This window comes from Actinia tenebrosa, unplaced genomic scaffold (assembly GCF_029948245.1).
Source record: "Actinia tenebrosa isolate PJP-AT-01 unplaced genomic scaffold, QUT_ActTen_1.0 PGA_scaffold16__25_contigs__length_10494907, whole genome shotgun sequence".
Taxonomy (NCBI): Eukaryota; Metazoa; Cnidaria; class Anthozoa; order Actiniaria; family Actiniidae; genus Actinia; species Actinia tenebrosa.
In genome coordinates this window covers 9,434,289-9,456,470 of record NW_028292576.1, presented here as the reverse complement: position 1 = coordinate 9,456,470, position 22,182 = coordinate 9,434,289, and the positions used below count along the sequence as shown (strand labels likewise).

Below are 22,182 nucleotides of genomic sequence, written 5' to 3'. Positions count from 1 at the left end.
AATTGATAAGATCAAATTTTTTAATCAATAAATTTGTACTCAATATGTCGGAAATTCCTATACAATTTACTTTAGTAATTGTTTTGGTTTTGCTTTTAATTGTTTTGACGAACGAAACCCCAGGGGGTGGTACACGGGAGTTTCATTGATCCGCGATAGGCAAGGTTATGAATAACAGAGGTGTATTAGAAATAGGATAATCGTTGTGCGACGTTGGTTCTTTGATTTATTCCAACCAGCTCCTAGAAAAAATGAACAATCGAAAGATATTGGCTGGTCTGTGTAATATTACGGGGGGAATATTTAACAACCACATCGTGGCTATGATATGCGGTGCAAGGAGGCACGTATGTCACAAGACAAATAATGGCCATCACTGGAACAAGTTAGTGCATATCGTGCCCTTGACCTTCATCTGACCTCATAGCCGCCATGTTGGTTTCTTCTGTTATAATCATCCAACATGGCTGCTTTGACGTTATGTGAATTATGTGTAATAAGGAAGCACGTATGTCACAAGACAAATAATGGCCATCACTGGACAAGTTAGTGCATATCGTATCCTTGACTTTCATCTGACCTCATAGCTGCCATGTTTGTTTCTTCTGTTATATCATCCAGCATGGCGGCTTTGACGTCATGATGAATTATGTGCAAGGAGGCATGTATGTCACAAGACAAATAATGGCCATCACTGGAACAAGTTAGTGCATATCGTATCCTTGACTTTCATCTGACCTCATAGCCGCCATATTGGTTAATTTTGACAAAAAGAAAATTCTTTGTATTTTTCTTTATGTCATCCAACATGGGGGCCATCAGTTCCTACTAGTTTGAACATCCTTTTCATAAAACCTAGAAAATCTAACATTGACAAATCTAAGGTATGCACAAGACTCACTTTCCCCTCCCTGGGACAGTAAGCTTTGTTGCTCCTATACGAGACAAACCTACTTACTTACTCCTCCCTAGGATAAACGCAAGACATGACAAATTATTTTTTACACTGTTTATTACAAAATTTATATAAATATAGAATGTATATTTCTATAACGTAAGAGAGATAGTTGCACTCGATACTTTGTATCAGTCACTAAAAATAAGTATCTTTCTTTTGACGGGTTTTAATCAGCTGATAAATGCCTTTGAATCTCATTATCTGTTCCAAATGTCGACCAAAGAGAATTCTATTCTATTCTATCTATTATTAATCGCATGCTATTTATAATACATTTACAATTTGTTCTAGTTGTGAACTTACTAGAAATTTCCCATCTGCTGACCAAAAACAGTGTGGGCTCGATTTTTTTGTGAGCATGCGCAGTAAAAATAATTTGTGCGCATGCGCATTGAGTACATTTTAGAGAGAACAAGGCAAATGAATCTCTGTGGTAGAAAAATTCTTTTACGATGAGGGTCTCCTATTTTTGGTCCAATAGTGTCTTTGCTGTTTTAGGAACATGAGTTCCAACCCAGACTTAAGCTCAGAGTCAGATGGCAAGTACTGATCTTCAACGAGTTCGTCTTCATAGTCTCCTTCCGTAATAATATCGAGTTCATCATCCGAAGTTGCAAAGCTTGATCTTCGTGAAGAATTCGTGAAGGTAAGAGCCTGTTCGTCAAGGGTGTCCGCCATGTTGGATTCTTCTTGCCTTCGCTTCGCATGACGTAGAATCATGACAAGGACGACTGAACCTAGTAATATTGCACCTAGGATGATTCCCATTGACGTAGCTATGATTGACATCGTGCGGTCCTTAACACGCTCAGGAACCTTCAAAAAATAAGTTGTTGTAAACTCTGCATTTATAAGTTTCAAAGTCATTTTCAAAATTTTGAGTGGTATACCATGGAATATGAAATATGGGAGGGAGAGACGAGCGATAGAACTTTACCCCTGGGTTCCCGAGACTCACCCTAATAGTCTTTATAATAGTCTTTGTTCTTTCACTTTTATCTGTTTCTTCTCTGTGTGGAGCCGTCACTGCTAGAAAAGCGTCCATCATTTTCTCTGAACTTCTTAATTTCTCCATCTCTTCAAGTTTATCAATTTTCTTTTGTTTATTTTCTGCATCTTGCTTTTTGTTGTGTTTTGTTTTCTTTATTGTTGAAATTGCCTCGGCTTTAACTGAAAAGAAAGGTCGTGAGACTGTGGATGAGTTCCCTGTGTTAAGATCAGTGCTTTTGGGTTCCCTGTGTGGTAAAGCTTGCGCCCGATCAAGTGTGTGTTTAGACTGTATGTATGGGTTCCATGTGTTAAGGCCAGAATGGTTTATATGAAAGAGTCAAGCATGAGCATTTGGGTTTCAAGATTCCTTGTATTAAGTAAGTATAAGGCCCCGTCCACACGTATCCGCAAATTTTTGTATCCGCAATTTTTTTTTACAGATACGGGTTGCGTCCACACGTGTCCGCAAATGTTTGCGTCCGTATCCGCAAATTTTACGAAAACGGATACGTGTGGACGGTGAAAACGATTGATTCGAATACGCTAAAAAATAATTTGCGGATACAAAAATTTCCGGATACGTGTGGACGGGGCCTAAACCTCCTAAAGTCTACCCCTACGTCCTCGTCCGTGAGAAGTGGTAACGGATAAAGACGGCTAACATGGCTCTGGCAAAGTACATGGGGCCAGCAACTCCATTACATATTACTTATTGCTATGGAAACGTACACAAAGGATAACCATAGCAACCGAGGCAAGAATTTTTAGCCCTACGTGCCACACAAGCATAGAGGATAATGAAGTAAGTATGATCAGTATGCCTTTTTTTCGATGGGCTCCCTGTGTGCGCAAGTTCCTAAATGGCATGTGATAGCTGTGTTTGAAGTTCCCCTTACCGGTGTCATCAAAGGTTTTGCCGATTGGCGTGTAGTAACACAGAAAGATCATGTGATCTTTTTCTCCTTTGTGTATTCCATACGGGTATTCACCACCCTCGTAGTCAATGTTACCACGATCTTCATCATCATACTTGATAAATTCTGATACCCCTTTCATACCAATCACCTGGAATAATAATAATAATAATAATCATCATCATCACTATCATCACCATCATCACAAACATCATCGCCATCATCACTATCATCATCACCATGATCATCATCCCGCATCAGTCATCAACACCATCATCATCAGTCATCAACACCATCATCATCAGTCATCATCATCATCATCAGTCATCAACATCATCATTATCAACATCATCATCATGTCATCAACATCATCATCATCAGTCATCAACATCATCACCATCAGTCATCAACATCATCCTCACCATCAGTCATCAACATCAACATCATCAGTCATCAACATCATCCTCACCATCAGTCATCAACATCATCATCATCAGTCATCAACATCATCCTCACCATCAGTCATCAACATCATCATCATCAGTCATCAACATCATCAGTCATCAACATCATCATCATCAACATCATCATCATCATCATCATCAACATCATCATTATCATCATCATTATCATCATCATTGATTTACGCATGATTTACATCTCACCTTTTGACATTTATTCGATATATACGAGAACAAGTAAAATGGCCGATCCGTAGGCAAAACGATCTGTTGGTCCCAGTCCCCAGATGTACTGCAACAGTACTCGATCTTAGTGTCTTCGCCATATCGACCCTCAGGGAGGGAACCACCGGCAGAGTTTTGATTATCCTTGTTCTCGTCATCCCAGATGACGAAACCGCTTTCCATGCCATCAGGACATCGCGGGCCCTTTTTGTATATACAGTATTTTCCATCAGGCCATCTGTATCGAGAATAGTAAAACACAAGATTTACTTTATGCAGCAAAATCTATAGCTTTCAGTCCCACGTAAGATTCATCTTAGGGTGCATTTTAAATGATTGCGGAAGGGCTTACAGCACGTACGGTCACTTTCACGGCACGGTCACTTTCACATCACGGAACTGGCGAAATTCGTTAAAACTAACACAATATTAATCCAATCAGAATGGGGTCACGTTAATAACGGTCACGGCACGTCTCGTATTCCGTGGGTTTTTAACAGTAATACGTATTTAGCTTAATTATTTTTATTTCATGTTTTTGACTTACTTTCCATGGCCATGTGGGTTTGTCTTCATGCAAAACTCTTGTCTGATTCCATCGTCACTGACTTTCCCCGCCAAATGATAGCTATCAGAGCGTTGGTTTTCTGTTAAATCGTCTTCAGTGTCATGGAAACGAAAACCTGTTTCCCATTTAAATCCCGAACTCGAGGGACATCCCGTGATAGGTCTTGGTAACCCGTATGTACCCGCGGGCCAGCTAGGTTTTTCAGCTGAAAGTAAATTTAGCTTTTCTTAAAATTTGATTCAAATATTAGAATACTCAGGGGAATGAAACAGGTGTGCATGGTATGTCAAAGCCGCCATGTTGGTTGACGATAACAAAGCATTCCTCATTAGTTTCTCTCTTTAGATCAATCAACATGGTGGCTGTTTCATTGTTATGTATATATCATTGTTATTCTATATCTTATCTATTTTGAGTCAGGTGGTTGCCGACCCCATGAATTGACCCATTAACTTCTCTCGTTAGTCCAATCAACATGGTGGCTGTTTCATTGTTATGTATATCTCAATGTTATCTATATCTCATCTATTTTGAGTCATGAGGTTGCTGGCCTCATGAATTGATCCATTAGCTTCTCTCGTTAGTCCAATCAACATGGCGGCTGTTTCATTGTTATCTATATCTCAATGTTATCTATATCTCATCTATTTTGAGTCGTGTAGTTGCTCATCTCATTGACCCCAAGAATAGACCCAGTCTTTTTATGTTTCTCACCTTTCTTAACCTTGTGTTCTCCCTTCTTTAAGTGTACAATATTCCTTGCTCTATCACTCCCACCAGATCTTTGTTTCTTGTCCTCTTCTATCAAGATATCCTCAAGACTGATATCTCTTTTATTCTCTTGTTGTGGCGGAGAAGGCCTGGGGAAAATGAAGTCTGGTTTGCGAAAGGCGCTTCGTTTCCATGGAAACACGGTACTGTCATCGCTGTCTTCAGAACGTTTAGTTTCTAGTTTACCAACCTCGCGAACGTCTGGGTTAGGCATGTGCCAGACATATAGAACTGGAGCTGTGGAATGGAAAATGAGACAGGTTTTATTGAAATAATTTTAAAATGACCGCCCGTTCGTCTGTTCATTTTTTCACACACTATTCCTCCCTCCCTTATTCATACATTCCATTTCTAAATAAATCACTCAATAATTACGCCAAAAAATTCATTCATTCTCATTTATTCCTTTCTTTCTTTCTTTCTTTCTTTCTTTCTTTCTTCCTTCCTTTCTATCTACCTTCCTTCCTTCCTTCCTTTCTTTCTTTCTTCCTTCCTTCCTTCCTTCCTTCCTTCCTTCCTTCCTTCCTCCCTTTATTCATTAATTAATTCAGTTTTTTGGTCGTTCGTTCATTTCTTTATATATTTTCTTCTCGCTTATTTCATCTATATTTTTAGTTTGTTCATTTATTTAAGTCTAGATCATTCTTTTCATTTTTATTATTCCCATTATTCATTCATTTCTCACTTTCTATTACGTGACATGACGTAGTACCCAATCTTCAGATAATACATTATATATTTAACAACCGCCCAAACGCACCAAAACACTCACCCGCCCTTAACCAACACACACCACGCTTCATTTCACCGACCAACCGATCCGTATTCAACAAATCTAGAAATATTTTCACCATGATGTCAAAACAGACGAATCGAACGAAACATTCCATTCCTTTTAGTTCAGTGTTGGTATGGGTTTTTGGTATGGAATGGCTCAATGCCTGAACCATTCTAATACATGCATAACTGATTACAGACTCTAGAGCTTCTGTATTCACCGCTAAGGGGGATTTCTATGGGGAATGCCTTTTTCACATGTACTAGAACCTTCCAAAAAATATTTTTTTAAGAATCTCCCTTCGTCCTTTTAAAATCATTTTGATTATTATCAAGTACTTTAACAATTTGTTTGCTTTAAATTCAAATTCAAAATTCAATTCAATTTAACTTTCACCAAAATGAATATTATCTCAAACTACGTCCAATATGGCTGCCAAAAACGAGTTTGTCCGACTTTTATAAAAATAGACTTTTTAAAGAAATACGAAAAATACACGTACAAATTATCATAACTTTGTTAAATGTCACCTAAAGGTTTCTTTTAAAGAAAGTTTGGTCTTCTGTTTTATTTGTTTATCTTATTTATTAACTAGTTTACATTTTAGACTCTTTCAAGATGGCGGCCACCATGATTCAAATTTCACGCTTTTGTCAAGATATTTTATTTCAAATACTCTCTCGTTGTACTAAACTTCTGAAGATCCAGACTGAAAAGATATAATACTGTTATACTAATTCACATGTTTCATGTTGTGGGGGTAAAACGCAAAAATAAACTAAGATTCAATTTAAATTTTTTCTTATGAAAGAAAATGTATTCCGAGAATGTCGAGAATAAAAGTTGGCAATTGAAGCTTTTGCAGGTGACACCGAATTCTGATTTAATTTCATTTACGAGATGACGAAGATTAACCGACCTTTGAAAGATTTACACTACAAATTCATTGGGTAGAAGAATGTTCTGGAAGACAGTAGCGGGTTCAATGGGTTTGTTTGTAGAGTTATTTTGAAGGCAGCCAGCGTGAAGAAGTGACATGTTTTCGCAGGAATGCATAATATTTTGCTTATTTTCTTCAAAGGGCTGGATATTCTTAATTAAATTTATGATCAATTCAACGACTATTAACAAACTTTGAAAAAAGATATTTTACGCGACATGGGATACCTGTGTTGATACCGTCAGCTCCAAGCTCACCAAATATCTTCCACAAGAATAAGTTTAATTATTTTCTTTTATTCGTTTTCAAGCATTCGCTTATCATTTTTCGGCCTTTTCCAGATATTTAATGGGTTATAAGGTAATGAAGAATATCTGATATGATTGCATCCCCCTATAGGATAATGACCTACCTTGGTGGTCGACAACAAACAGTGTCAGCTCCACTAATACTACAAGAAAAGCTTTGGACAAGAGCTTCATTTTGTTGAACTAACTGGCAAATTAATACTCATGTTTGCATTCTTCTGTACCTGAAATGATAAATGAATAAAATTAATAAGCCTGAATTGTAATGCAGTCGAAATACCTCTTCTCTTACTTTTCTAATGTTTCCCCATTTCAAGCTGCTTGGGAATTAAATACTAATGAAGTAATAATAAAAATAAACTTTCTTTTAATGATGGTGATGATGATAATGATGATGATGATGTTGATAATGTTGAAAATGATGATGATGATGTCAATGATGATGATGATAATGTTGTTGATGTTAATGATGATATGTGGTTGATGATGATGTTAATGATAATGATAGTGATGATGGTGATGATGATAATGTTGATGATGATGATGAAGGTGATGATTATGACGATGTTGATGATGATAATGATAATGATGATGATATTCTAAACGGCTAACATTGCTATTTGTTCTCAATTGGAAATACTTTTGCTAAAGTAATTTAGGTTGTGTACAAATACGTACATACTGGATTATAAAAAGACATAATATAAGACACTCAATTTTGCAACACTTGTAATGTATAAACTTAATTTTAAATTTGTAACAAGTTAGTATTAGTAAATTGGTGTTGTTCTTTTAAGCTTATCTCTGCTTTGACTTTCATATTTTCATATTTGTCATTATCTTCCAAATTGTTCCAATTCAAAGTCAGTATGTCGAGCAAGTTCAAAATCAGAAGACACACCTACTTCAATTCTAACGTCAAACCCTCAAATCGTAGTTTGCTTTACTTAAAGATTAAAGAATTCCATGGTTTTAGCCACAAAACAAGTTAAATCTTCAATTATTTTGGTTGTGTGCAACCAAACATTTATCTTCAAAGAAATTGCGACGTTTTTAGATCGATCTTAATCGGTTTATAACTTGATTTGTATGAAATTTTTACTCGCTTCTGCTCATAATCATGAGGATTTCAATCATACGGGATCACGAAAATTATAATTATTGAAGTAAACCTTCGTTTTAAGGAGTAAAAAAGACATGAAATAGAAAATGAACTCACGAGCGCAAAAATAAACGTAATTATTCTTTAAATTGGAAATTACTGCGAAAGCGTTCTTCTCAATAAAACTATTTAATAACCTTGGAAATAAGCAGTGGTTAGAAATGTCCAGGATTACGTTCAGAATATAAGATTCACTAGAACAGGAATTTAGGAGATATATTTAAAATACGTAGATAAAAAGACCTAATGAAGCAACTGAATTGGAAAGTGTTATTTCAAATTGTCTTTCGATCAAGTGAACAACTCATAATAATAGTCGATGGGGGACAAACTAATTTTAAAAAAATTAATTAATATTGAAATTGAAATCAGACTTACCATAAATTGAATCAAGAATCAATCATTTTTTCGTCGTGAAGATTTTCTCTTTCTCTCTATGAATAAGTTATTGTGTTTTCTTCACACTACCAGGAGAAGGAACCCGTTCGTCGTGTACTTAAAACAGGTTGATTTGTTACGTCACATCCTTATTCTTGCTTGTTGGTTTTCCCGCCAAGCGAGGTACGCGTCGACGCTTGTGCAAGCAAGCGGAAGTAAAACTCTTCACCTCGACCAAACAATTTAATATTGAATGGCGAGTATTGGACTTGATCAAATGAGGGATCAAGGGTTTGAGGTCAACGGTTAGTGAAGTCTTACGCAATAACATCCATCGGGGTTACCCGCGAGATTCCAAAAGCCTTCGGACTAGAACATTACCCTGCATATAATCCGTACATCGAGGGTGGATCGCCCTTAATTGCCGTCAGGTCCGAAGTCTGTACGGCGCCTCGCCTCAGCTAATTGAATATTTTGCCGACTTTTTTAGGCATTTCGGATTGGTTGATTGATAATCAAATTGAATTTCTCGTGCGCCAATTTCACAATCTCTTAACTAGCTCATGCGCAAAATTTTTTTTCATTCGACATTTTTCCAAAAGCTTGTCTCGTATTGTTCTGGGAATATCATTTCATTATCTTGAAATACTTGGCGACTATCTAGTGATATTGACCTCGAGTTCGGTCAATAACACGGTCGATATTGAGACTTCTAGACAGAACATTTTAAACCTATTGTTGAACCTACAGTAAATAATATTATGTTATCCATACAACCACTAGCATCAAACACGTGATTTAGGGGCCTTAAAATAACTCGTAACGTCACTAACAAATATTGAAATTGATCAAAAACAACACAGACAGGTCGGGGTTCAAAGGAAATAAAAACCGAGAAAAGGTTGAAGAAAAAAGAAGAACAAGGAAAATTTGGAGAGAAATCTCTAGGTCATGTGATCTGCTTGGTGTTTAGTCATATTGTCCAGTTCATTGAAGCAGAAGTGATCCCCTTTGAAATTGATCTTCGAATTGAACAAAAAATTATCAACAATCAACAGGTATTTCTTTAACACGGAAGAGGGTGCTCCATCAGAGAAGATTTCGGAGAGTTTAAACCATATATTTCTTGGTAAGTGAAGTCAAACTGTGGTTGATTTTTAGTGATATAATTCCGTGGTTTTCAAATATTTGAGATAAAAATAGTTAGAACAAATTTAGCAAAAATGTACAAAGAGTAAAATTCAAGAGATGCAGCTATCGATAAAACAAGGCTACGCTCTTTAGGAGAATAACCTCTTTATGAAATCTAAATATTTAAGTATCATTGTTATAAACGTACGAACTTGAAATTTGAAATGCGAAAGTAGTGACGCCTTGTACGATAAGAATAGAAACTAAGTGAGAAAAAGGTGCCAAAATATGAAAACGACGTAAAAATATAGCTCAAATTTTTTTTCATTCGACCGAGGAAAAATAAGAGATCATCAAACAAACCTACAAGTGAAGAATTTCGGCTCAAGAATTTATCGAGTAGAAAAGAAGAATATCGGCGGAAAAACAAAATGCTGTAAAAAGTCGTCGAAAAAGAATTTGTTTTTATATGGATTATTATTGACGATTTGCTCGTTTAACGGTGTGTTAATTTAGAGAAAGCAAGTATTTGTTGACGGGTGGTCGCTAACCTGTGAATATCAGGCGTAGGTAAGGAGGTGGTCGCTTATAAACAGCGTGCTTCTTCAACAGAAAGACGACGTTTGGAACCAATGCTTTAACCTCGCTATACCCAGACAATAATTAATTCTTGTTTTAGTTTAAACCACCTTGATGTACTGGGAGCAATGCCAAAAATTTTTGTCGATTGTTATCCTCGAAATTTTTGATTTACAATTTAAGTTTTCGAATATATCGATATTTTGATATATTATATATAAGGGGTATACACCTAATTCAAAAAACGTTGTCATCGCAAAAGGAGAAAAACGATAGGAAATATGTCATTCCAAGATCCAAGAATAGCTGGAATGACTTGTGTTCCTGCTTCTTATTTTCGTCAAGAACATGGACCTTAGTGTTGAGACTGATTCAATGTTCTTTGTGTTCAACGAAACCAATTCCATGTCGGAATGACCTATCGCCTTTGGCAATGACAACGTTTTTTGAATTAGATGTATATATTTTATTCTGGCATCGTGAAATTCTTTAATATCATGTAAATGTTTATCTAGGCCATTATGGAATAAGACGGCAAATAGTTCAAGACTACCATGCTGTTTCTCGGTCTGTGCTGCGTTCTGATACTAGCACATACCACAGGTAGGACCAACTTGTAAATTCATTTATTAATCAATGTATAATATGATTAGATGTAATAGTGTAATAGTAAAATTTGTGAATAGTTTGATGATGAAATAAGGCCAATCCTGAGTGCTTATTACTTTTTGATTAAAAAAAAAACATGTGAAAAGGAAAAAGGAGCGACCGAAAGAAATAATACTCAAGGGAATGCCAAGTGGTCTTAAAGGGGAAATAATGCGCCATAAGAAGGTCCTTTAAGGATTCAAACTTTACCCAAACCCATTACTCGTACATAACTTTTTTTTCGCAAATTATTCCACACATATTCAAACAAAGTTTTCTAACCTTTCTCGCCATGTTTTGTCGACCAGGAGGTGTAGAATGGCCTTCGGGTAAATATGGACTTCCCAAACCAAAGTCCGGCTGCCCAGAGAACTGGATGGAGGGGAGGAGGTTCACAAACGCTGAGGAGTTGAACTCCAACAGCCGTCAATTCAAAGACTGGTTTCATCTTTCAGGTTTTGTTAGCACTCAAGGTAATTGCTTAGTCCCCTTCACAGTTCCCTGTGCCATCTTGAAAGATAGCCGTGCCTTTGCATCGAAGTGAGACGAACAGTGAGCTTGCAATGATAGAGACATGTAAATAATTGTCCAAGGTGTTAAAAAAGGTCTCTATCATTACAAGCTCACCGTTCGTCTCGCTTCGATGCAAAGGCACAGCTACCTTTCAAGATGGCGCAGGGAGTTGTGAAAGGGACTAGTGCTTGTTCACTGAGTTCACATGACGCCATTTCCTGTCTCGTGCGAGCTAATTCTTTCAGCACATGGTGATCAGTGTTTGACCATCGTTTCAGTCGAAGCAGATAACGAGATTCAAAGCCTTTTATTAGCTGATTGAAACCCAGTACTTACCGTACTTGCTCCCGCGGTCCAGCGGTATTCCAAATCAGTGGACATTGAAGTGATCCTGTCTGCACGATTGAGAGAAAATATATCTGTTATGGAAATAAAATGCTAGCTTCTAACTTTGTAGATTTACACATTTCCCCCCCCAGGAGTTGAGCAAGAGTTTTGTACTAAAACGTCAGACGAAGGCAGTGGAACCTGGCCTTCAGGGCGATACTGCATACTAAAAGGAGGGAAGTGTCCTCATGGACTGGTAGAGGGGTAAGTGATAAGAATGAAAGAAAATGGGGGAAAATAAAATGAATGAACGAAACTGACGAACAGACATAACACAAAATGTGACTAAAAAGGTCCCGTGGTGATTTGCGCGCTCTGCTATTCCAAGATGTAGATCGAGAATTTAATGCTTAAATTGCGCGTTGTCTACAACGAAAGCGTCGGTGGTATAATGGTCAGCATAGCTGCCTTCCAAGCAGATGATCCGGGTTCGATTCCCGGCCGACGCATTCATTTTCGTTACTTTTCTTTTCCTTTTTCGTTTTAAGAAATGTCAAAAGACATGAATTCAATTAAACATGGCCAGTACCTTAGCTAGCGCAGTTACAACGCTGCGGGAATAAGCTTTATTTTTCACTTGCGTTCAACGTGAACAAAAATCGTGCCTAAAAAGGTCCCGTGGTACTTTGCGAGCTCTGCTATTCCAAGATGTAGAACAAGAATGTTATGCTTAAATCGTGCGTTATCTTCAACGAAAGGGTCGGTGGTATAATGGTCAGCATAGCTGCCTTCCAAGCAGTTGATCCGGGTTCGATTCCCGGCCGACGCATTTATTTTCGTTACTTTCTTTTTCCTTGTTCTTTTAAAGAAATATATCAAAAGACATGAATTTCATTAAACATGGCCAGTACCTTAGCTAGCGCAGTTACGACGCTGCGGGAATAAGCTTTATTTTTCACTTGCGTTCAACGTGAACAAAAATTGTGACTAAAAAGGATCCCGTGGTTCTTTGCGCGCTCTGCTATTCCAAGATGTAGATCGAGAATGTAATGTTTAAATTGCGCATTACCTTCAACGAAAGCGTCGGTGGTATAATGTTCAGCATAGCTGCCTTCCAAGCAGTTGATCCGGGTTCGATTCCCGGCCGACGCATTCATTTTCGTTACTTTTCTTTTCCTTTTCCTTTTTAACAAATATGTCAAAAGACATTAATTCAATTAAACATGGCCAGTACCTTAGCTAGCGCAGTTACAACGCTGCGGGAATAAGCTTTATTTTTCACTTGCGTTCAACGTTAACCATCCAAATGATTTCACAATATCACATCGAGATATTGTCGCGCAAATCTTAAGAACTTGGAACCACTTACTTAGTTTTCAGTTTCAAAGTGTGAAAATTACATTGTCATCTTTTAAAGCTGATGCGTAAAGATTATGTTTGACTCAAAACATCCCACAGTACTTTGTACACTGCATGCCATTAAGATAGAAACTAAGAATGAAACTTGTTGTCCTTTAAAAAAATTCAACAGCGAAAGGAATTAAAAAAATTAAAATATCATCCCACATTTTCTTTCGCTAACTTCATTCCATTTAGTTTGCAATCAAAAATAAAATATTCAAAGCTATTAAAGCTATTTGTTTCTCTTAACCAGTAGCTTAGCCATGGCTTGCTTGTTTCTAACGTGAACATCTAAAATATTTCACAAGATACAGAAAGCATTGAACTAATGACGCATAATAACAATGCTCTGTTTCGAAGATTTCTCATCACTCAGAATATACCACAGTGCTTTGCGTCCTTCATAACAAAAAAATGACAATAAAACTCTTAAAGTAGCATCAAATACTATCGGAAGCGTCGGTGGCATAATGGTCAGCATAGCTGCCTTCCAAGCAGTTGATCCGGGTTCGATTCCCGGCCGACGCAACTATTTTTCGTCCCAATTACTTTTCTTCTGACAGAATTTTTTTAAATTTAAATTCTTTCTTCAATCATCTGTTTCAAAATAATAAAATGATGTTTTTATATCTCTTTGAGAGTAAAGCTTAAATGTTTTTGCTTATGATTATTTTACCTCAATTTTAGATGAATTTTTCTCTAAATTTTTTTTCATCAACTAGCAGTAATATTCTATATTTTTCAAATAATTTTTCTTAGCAATATTCCAAATTTTTCAAATAATTTTTATAGTAACATGCTTTATTTTTCGATTAATTTTTATCCCGGACAGAGCAGACTATAATACATTTGACACATATGCACTCGATTTGTAGTTGTCTACAGGCGCACTCATACCAGGTGACCTTTCATGTGTTTCTATTGACCTCACATGCAATGATACGAATGGGCTGCGTTGCTTGCTGGTCAGTGGTTGTTACGAATAAACAAAAAGAAAAGTCTTACCTTTTTAAATATTTTCTCTCAGGTACATCCATTGGAGAGACAAGAACTACCTGAATCAGAAGTACGACAAAGCAGCGGTTATACCACAGAAAGATAAGAAAGTTGAATATTGCTGTAATGCTAATGGTAAGAAGTTGAATCAAAATATGTATTTAATGTTATTGTTTTTGGCATATTGCCCCCTTATATGGAAGTTCTTGTTGTCTGTCTGTCTGTCCGTCCGTCCGTCTTTCTTTCTGTCTGTCTTTCTTTCTTTCTCTCTTTCTTTCTCTCTCTCTCTTTCTTTCTTTCTTTCTCTCTCTCTTTCTTTCTTTCTTTCTTTCTCCCTTTCTTTCTTTCTTTCTTTCTCCCTTTCTTTCTTTCTTTCTTTCTTTCTTTCTTTCTTTTTGATGGCCAGTGTATTTATCTGCTCGTTTGTAAATGATGAGTAAGTCAATTAGGAATAAGGTCAAAGCAATTATCATCTAACGTGACATGGTTTAGAGGGGATGGGTGGATTTATCCGTTACCCAACACCTCTGAAGTGAAATCCTGGATTTTGTCCTCAAATTTATCTCAAAAACCAAAGTCAAATCGCAGAACTGAATATACTGGGGTTTTTTTCGTGCGTGTATGTTAAACAATAACGTCAGTTGTGTATAGAAAAAGTTAGTACAGTCACGCAGCATTGAGCATTACATCAGGTCTCTGCTGAGGGGGAGAAGGGACCCATCACTTGAATCAATAAAGTCATTTCCTTAATTGCCCCATTTAATTATGACGTCACATCAAAACAATCTATTGTTTAAACGCAAAGGATCATGGCCGTCGGAGGGGGTCAAATCAACTCAAATTCACCGAAAATTGTTCTAAAAACCGTATCAATCCACGAAGAGAAGTAGAATAGCCAGCAAACGCTCAGAATATTTTTTAGTATATATTAACACATATAATATCTGAAAACCAGGCCATTTTAGATTAAACTGTTTCGCTAGGAGCAAATTTTGTTGAATTTTCTATTGGATTTGGCGATTCTATCCCCCACATGAACAAGCAGTGATGTCATAGTGAAATAGGACAATTCAAACCATTGTTTTGACCTTACCCCTTATCAAGTCTGTCTGTCTGTCTGTCTTTCATCCATACTGATAATAATGTATATATAGGTCAACCTACAAAGCCAATAGTATTACCGTTGAACAAGCCCTTCTATCTGTACGCGTACGGCAGCAGTGACTGTCAAGTCGTCAAAGGAGCGCAAGTCAAGAAAGAGCTCGTTCATTTTGAGATGAACACAAAGACCTTTCATCAGGGAGAGGGTGGAGCACATCCATTCCAGGGTGGTCTAGGGAATAGTAATCATCGACTGACGTACTGTTATTATACACCAGGTAATTTACATAAATAGCGCTTAAAAAAATTTAAAAAACTTTTTATAAATTGTTAATATCCGAACTTACTTTGTGTCCTCTATGTTTGGCTACTTGGAAATTTAAAAAATTAAATGCGTCGGCCGGGAATCGAACCCGGATCAACTGCTTGGAAGGCAGCTATGCTGACCATCATACCACCGACGCTTCCATGGTTCCCAATGGCGTAATTACACATACCATTATAGGTCGCATTCTCTTACCCAGCCCCTATTCCTTTCAAAGTAAATCGTATTCTCTACTTTCACATCCCCATATTGCCTTGCGTCTTTGGGGGGTAACGAATCAAAAAACTGTCCCAAATTGAAAGGTTTCTTTATTGAATTTATACTATGCCTGCTTTTATCTGTACAATACTGATTATCAGTTTATTCCAAGTTATTTTTGCGTGTACAGATCATCAAGAGTTTTGGTTTTACAGAAAATGTATTGATTTGCGAAAAAATGTTTAAAATTTACCTTAAACGTCTTCAAGTTTCTATCTTTTTCTGTTTTTTACTTCTTCATTTTATTTTTGGATACCAAACAAGGTATTTTCAACATTGTCTGATCAGCCTTCAGAAAAATAAGTGGGTTTTTACCCTCTGGTTACCCCCCAAAGACGTAAAGTATTATGGGGATGTGAAAGTAGAGAATACGCGTAGGCCAACCCCAAAATTTCAATTCATCTGATTGAGTGAGCGGCATAACAAAGCCGCTATTTTTAGCTTGGTATGTGAGAATAGTTAATTATTATCATAGTGGTAGCAAAGATTGCAGTTGAGCATGCGCTCTGTCGATCTGGTCGCATGTTTTTGGCTTCTGGTCTTTAGAGCCTACGATTTGGCTAATGAGTAGGGTCTGGGTACGAAAACGTTAGGTCGATTTATATGAGTTTACCTGATGTTTCAAATCTTTCAGTAAAGACACAAATCATCCAGGATGGAGGACAAGAAGTCGAGAAAGCCTTTTTCACAAACGTAAGTCGAACAGGAACACTTGTATTTAACTTCACATGATTGTAGCTGGGATTCCTGTGGAATAGAAAAGAAGAAAAAAGAATGGTGAATAACGCTTTCGTTGTTTATATTTTAGGATGAGCTTGATAATAAGTCCCAGTCCTCCGCGTTAGCAGTAGCAATAGGAGTGGGCGTGGCCTGTGCTTTAATGGGAACAGCGACAATAGCTTTCTTTGCTAAACGTCTTATTGGGAAACGAGATGATGACGATGATGATGACGACACTCCGAGACCTGACAACTAAACTGCGATAGGTCACGTGACGACCATTATCATAATAATGGGAGATATTATTATGTATATTAAGTTGAGCCTAAGTTTCTTTGGTCAGCGATTACAAACAGAAAGTCTGGGGAAATCCAAGTTCAGGCGTGACTTTTAATTGGCTAATACAACAATGAATTTTAACCGGAAGTCAATGTGAATCAAAGTTGTACAGGAAGTAATAGAACTTAGTGCCAGTCCACCTCTGCTTCCGGCTTGTTCGTTTATAATTGCTGTCCAAAAGGAACGAAGGCTCAGTTACAAAGATGACAATGCAGCGTTGTACTTTGCTATGCGCAGATAGTTAAATTACAGCCATTCTATAAGAGTAGTACGCGAAAAGAAATGGTGAAGTTTGATGTAAAGAGACCATGGATTTATTATTCAAGATCATTATAGATTATCGCAATAATTTTTCATTTGTTATTAAATGAATAGGTCTGCTTCGAAAAGTTTGTAGTATATAGTGTTGTTTTGTTCAACTCTCTTAAAGCACTATCCGTGTACTTTGTACTTCAGAGATTAAGTGTAGGGTAGGGTAGTAGTAGCGCACTCAGACTCCTCTCTCCTCTGGGGTCTCGGGTTTGATTCCTGAACTCAACATAGTGATCACATGTGAGTAGAGTTTCTTAGTTCTCTCCTTTGCCTTCAAGGGTTTTTCTCCGGGTTCTCCAGTTTTCCTCCTTCCCCAAATTTAACACGCTAGATTTCAATTCGATCTATGAGCTAGCCGACTTAACCGCGCATGACTTAGATCCCAGAGGTTGTTTCAGGGTTCAATAAACTTTCATGCAAATACAATCTATCCTATGTCTCTCCTCCCTTGTAACAATCCGTTGTTCCTTTCTATTTCTCCGTCTCTCTAAATTTCACATCAGATGAAAACAAAACACGAGGAAAGCAGAAACGCGCGAATTGAACGTCGGCACTGACGCAAAAGATGAAAGAGGATGAATGTAAATAGATTAGTAAAGATACGTGATTAGCTTCAAAACAAAAATCGTGTATTTTTTCGACGAGAAAACTGACGATGTTTCATCACTTTTATTATTTTCTCTACTTAAATCCTCTAAACAGGTGAAAAACAAAATATTATTGTTTCTAAGTATGAACACCGCATTCTCATTCGAAGAGATTCTCGAACTGGAGCAAACACTAGCATGTCATATTGTGATGAAATCAAAAACATAAACTTCGAATGAAAAGAAACGTGCTTCGAGAGACGTTCGCTCGAAGTCGAGTTAAGCAAGTTGGGTTGACTAACTGTGAAAAGCGTTTAAAAAAGGAGTGTCCTCTTGGACGAAAGGGAAGGAACGAACACTTATTGGTAAGTTTATAATTAAGCAATTACAATCAAGTTAAACCTGAAAAATCTGATTTGATCTTTTGAACAAACAAGACAAACAAAGCTCCAAAACTATGTACAAAGACTTTGAGGTTTATTTATCATGAATTTAGGGCAAAATGTTACGAAATTTATTTTTTAAATTTCAAAAAGATTTCGGCCAACTTTAAATTTTATTAACTTTAAACAAACGAATAAATACATATATACATGTATCTACATATATATGTATATTTAGATTGTAGTTTTTGACTGAAGTACAATCATAGTATTATATGACACAATTATATTATACGGTACAATCATAGTATTATATATACATTGAGGTTTATTTTTAACTTAGGGTCAAAATTCTACCAAATAATTTTTTAAATAATTTCACAAAATTTTCAACCCACAGATATTTTTTTATTTAGTTTATTTGTGACGGATTTAAAATATATATCTTTCTACCTCTTTGTTCATTGTCTTGTAGCTCTGCAATAGTTTGCTTTCGTAACTGATTAATACTAAGAAACGTTCCTAATTCGAAAAGGAACAAAGGATTCAAATGGCATTCTCACCACCTCTACCCTATAATATTTTTTAGTCGTTTCGCTTTGTACAATATATGGCATTGGCTTTTAATTTTATAATTATATAGTTTTTATTCCGTGTTTTACGTGAAATCATATAAGAGGGTGCCAATGAAGTAGTTGACTAATAATTGGGGCCAAAAAAAAGTAGTTAACTGACAAATAACCTAACATTAGTAGTTGACAGTTATTTTATTATTTTGTTTAATATTATGGCCAGCGCTCGTCAATGTTTTACAGTAATTGACATTGGGCCGAAAAATTAGTAGTTAAGGTGACTGCCTACTTTTGGAAATTGATTTAAACTTTTTTTAAAACTTCGATTTTCCGAATTGAAATTTAATGCTGATTCCAAATCTGGAAAGGAAAATAGGGTGTCCCGAGCTCGTTTTCGAGATAATCAGCATTTAATGGGAGCCTACGCAAGAGCTTTTGGAGTAAAACTTGCGCCACCGGAAGTGATTAGAAAAAAATTAAGATTCATAAGATAAAGAGTTATTTGCAGACTATATGATTGCACGAACGAAGGCTAGTCAATCCTTCTACAATAATACATGGATATTTTCGACAAAAAGACAGAGAGATACATTGATTTGTCATATTTTGTAGTTTCGGTGCTCTTAAAAAATCACATAAAGTCGAACAAAAATCCCTACAAAAATCTATTTTTTCACGTGTTCCTGATTTAAACTTTTCCTAAAATGTTGATATAACCTAGATTTTTAGGAGTTTTTTCGAATGAGCTATCAAAAAATATAGAGTCCCGTGCAAAATTTGAGGGTTTTGCCCTGTTGAAGCTCAAAACGCGTATGGTTCTTCAATAAAATCTTGTAGATTTTTCAGCGGTTTTTGAGCGCGCGCTCATCGTGGGCTCAATTCGAACGTTCAAAAGTAGGCAGCCACCTTAACTGACAACTGGCTATCCCCATTGACACACTCTTATTGACTATTTTCGTTCTTTATTTCTACTGCCAAATGAATTGACATTCAGTCCAAAAATGTTGACTCACAAAAATACTTTGATTTGGCTGAAATATTTGCCTAACGTCAGCCATTTTGCTAAATTCCAAATCGTGAATTTGAATTCAGAAAATGGTTGATTAGCTGCAAATTTTAACCCAATTCAGTTCAACACTCTTTGCAAACTTCCAACTTTTAGCAAAAGGACTTATGCTTAAGAAATGTCGCTCATTTTGGTCTATAATTACTTTAAATTTATGAACCAGCTACGTACGATTTTTGATCATAATAGGCCACTTGCATTATGGCGTCATTTATTACCACTACCAGACTCCCTTGCACACTTTCTTTTCTTCAGTTAATTAGCACCCATTGTCTTACTATTCTCATGAGGGAATACAAATGTAAATAAGAAAGAAAATTCGCAAAGCATTATGGTAGTGGTAGTAAAATGACGCCATCATACAAAAGGCCTATTATATACCGTTTTTAATTTCTTATTTGTAATATCTTCTTTTCAGAATAAGAATCGAATGAAGTAAACAGCGGTTATCCTGAAACAGACATGCGCACATTTATCTGGTGCTTTATATTTATCGTGTTGCTAGTCGTTCAATGCATTCAGGGTAAGTCCGCTGGACAAAATTTAGACTTAACTCTTCTCATAAATTTACTTCAAATATACTGATTTTAACGAAAATGCATCATGGTCACGAGGTGGCTGCCATGTTGGATGTATAGAAGGAAAAATACTACGAGAGGAGGAGAGCATTGTTCATCCTCCAATGTGGCCGCCATCATGTGGTTGCCATATTGGATATATAGGAGGAAAAATATTATGACAGAAAACAATCAAATGTTTTATGCCTCCAATATGACAACCATCACGTGACTATCCAGACTTGTCAAGGCACTGGAGCTTTGTAATTCGGAATTTTATTTACTCGATATTGAATCAAGGGAAGCTCCTCTAATATTGAATCATGTTTTGTCTTCTTTTCTTTGCACCAGCTGGAGATAACGACGATCAAGAGGAAAACGGTTCTTCGCGGGTAAGTCAATGTCTTTAGTAAAGAATAATAGTCCTCTTCACAGTTCCCTGCGCCATCTTGAAAAGTAGCCTACACATGTGAATGTGAATAATTGTTCAAGGTGTTTAAAAAAGGTTTCTATCATTGCAAGCTCACCCTTTCGTCTCGCTTCGATGCAAAGGCACGGCTACATTTCAAGATGGTGCAGGGAACTGTGGAAGGGACTATTTCACGACAGCCATGTTGTAAAGCAGAGACAATAAAATGTCTTTAGATTACGAGAGATTTTAGTTCCCAAAGGAGAAAATTTCTGGTCGCAGATTTATCTTACAACATGGCTGCTCTTTTTTACACTCATCAATTACACCCGCGGCATTGTCATCGCAACATAGTAGGTTTTGGTGGACAACCTAGTTTTGTTTCTGGCGGTAAATTGTTCAAATAATAAACGGAACGTTGTCTTAATAAGTGTTAATAATATCGTTTCAGTCGGTTATCCCAACAAGAAGACGAGGAGGTCGTCATCGAAGACATCACGTGTTAAGCCCACGTGACCGCCGTGCATTACGTCATCGTTATAACTCAGTCCTAGCTATTGGTGTTGGTCTTGGTGTTGCTGGAGGATGGATTTGTGTGGCGACGCTTGTTTACGTTGTAAGATACATGAAGGCAAAGCAAGCAGCAGAAAACAGACAGGCTCTAGAAGGGGATGACTTACTTTAAACTACGATAACGAAGGAAGATTTGTTAGATACCGGAAAAAGGAGAAAAATGGACCTTTTCAAAATTTAGAGTACCTAGCCGCCATCTTGAAAAAACCAAATGAGGCTTACGTCACTCGTCATCATTCTGCTCTCGGGCGTAACTGAACGAGATGACTGGGACAGAGGGTGCCCGTGCGATGAGGAACTCTAGAATAAACTTTAAAGGATGATTTATATTTAAAAAATGATTGACTAAAATGTGGTAAAAGCGGTAAATTTGTATACACCTTAACACGGTAGTCATCATTCAAAAAAACCAATGCATTGCAAGAATATTTTTAAAAGAGTGTTTTAGTTAAACAGCTTAGATCAGGGATGTAGTTCTACTAAACATATCAGTTAGTTGAGAGTTGAATCGTATTTGAATACAATATCGAAAGCCGAACTTTTCAATGCGCTCGGCTCAGTTAATTTTAAAACTGGCCAGTGGTCAATCCAGCCCTACGCATGGGCAAAACATTACAGTTCATGATAATTGTTAATATAGTATAATCTTATTTTTTACTGTGTAAAGATAAAAATAAATAAAATTTGGATTACATTGAATTTAGTTCGATCGTGGCACAGGTAGCCCAAACCTTGTTGGATGCAGTTTGGATTTCATATGGGAATAATAAGTATATGTAATAGGACTCCATGCTGTCCAATTAAGACAATCGGACGAGGAAAATTCCGAGGACTGAAAAAATTGGAAGAGGCCGTAGGTCGAGTCCAATTTGGCAGTCAGAGGAATTTTTCGAGTCTAATTATTTCTTGATTGGGGAGCATGAAATCCCCTT

General features: G+C 36.8%; 3 protein-coding genes, 1 long non-coding RNA gene and 5 other non-coding genes across 10 annotated transcripts in view; 6 read left to right on the top strand and 3 right to left on the bottom strand.

The window, feature by feature from the left end:
* Positions 1-994: 994 nt before the first annotated feature.
* Positions 995-9,302, bottom strand: LOC116303722 (uncharacterized). Its single transcript, XM_031713313.2, has 8 exons — positions 8,454-9,302; positions 7,018-7,137; positions 4,831-5,124; positions 4,096-4,321; positions 3,528-3,786; positions 2,845-3,013; positions 1,917-2,128; positions 995-1,774 (listed from the first exon to the last, which is right to left on the bottom strand). Exons 2-8 carry the CDS (start codon positions 7,085-7,087, stop codon positions 1,406-1,408), a joined length of 1,599 nt encoding a protein of 532 aa, XP_031569173.1. The 5' UTR covers positions 7,088-7,137; positions 8,454-9,302; the 3' UTR covers positions 995-1,405.
* On the top strand, positions 9,303-17,180 carry LOC116303723 (uncharacterized). Of its 2 annotated transcripts, XM_031713315.2 has the most exons (9): positions 9,303-9,401; positions 9,512-9,582; positions 10,679-10,766; positions 11,120-11,284; positions 11,804-11,915; positions 14,080-14,183; positions 15,203-15,427; positions 16,367-16,425; positions 16,541-17,180. In XM_031713315.2, the coding sequence occupies exons 3-9, from the start codon at positions 10,718-10,720 to the stop codon at positions 16,706-16,708; spliced, it is 882 nt and encodes a 293-aa protein (XP_031569175.2). In that variant the 5' UTR covers positions 9,303-9,401; positions 9,512-9,582; positions 10,679-10,717; the 3' UTR covers positions 16,709-17,180. The 2 variants fall into 2 exon arrangements, with proteins under 2 accessions (XP_031569175.2, XP_031569174.2); XM_031713314.2 differs by having other exon boundaries at positions 9,323-9,582.
* Positions 11,459-22,182, bottom strand: part of LOC116303724 (uncharacterized) — a 19,931-nt gene continuing 9,207 nt past the window's right edge. The window contains exons 2-5 of the long non-coding RNA XR_016119964.1: positions 16,346-16,479; positions 15,230-15,381; positions 14,058-14,107; positions 11,459-11,719 (exon numbers count right to left, since the gene is read on the bottom strand). This is a non-coding gene — a long non-coding RNA (uncharacterized LOC116303724). The remainder of the gene's footprint in view (positions 11,720-14,057; positions 14,108-15,229; positions 15,382-16,345; positions 16,480-22,182) is intronic.
* Positions 12,089-12,160, top strand: Trnag-ucc (transfer RNA glycine (anticodon UCC)). The gene has a single exon. It is a non-coding gene; the product is annotated as a tRNA-Gly (tRNA).
* Positions 12,409-12,480, top strand: Trnag-ucc (transfer RNA glycine (anticodon UCC)). Its single transcript has one exon. It is a non-coding gene; the product is annotated as a tRNA-Gly (tRNA).
* On the top strand, positions 12,732-12,803 carry Trnag-ucc (transfer RNA glycine (anticodon UCC)). Its single transcript has one exon. It is a non-coding gene; the product is annotated as a tRNA-Gly (tRNA).
* On the top strand, positions 13,509-13,580 carry Trnag-ucc (transfer RNA glycine (anticodon UCC)). Its single transcript has one exon. It is a non-coding gene; the product is annotated as a tRNA-Gly (tRNA).
* Trnag-ucc (transfer RNA glycine (anticodon UCC)) lies at positions 15,542-15,613 on the bottom strand. Its single transcript has one exon. It is a non-coding gene; the product is annotated as a tRNA-Gly (tRNA).
* On the top strand, positions 17,932-21,949 carry LOC116303715 (uncharacterized). The gene is made up of 4 exons (XM_031713301.2): positions 17,932-18,055; positions 20,130-20,234; positions 20,620-20,660; positions 21,129-21,949. Exons 2-4 carry the CDS (start codon positions 20,174-20,176, stop codon positions 21,360-21,362), a joined length of 336 nt encoding a protein of 111 aa, XP_031569161.2. The 5' UTR covers positions 17,932-18,055; positions 20,130-20,173; the 3' UTR covers positions 21,363-21,949.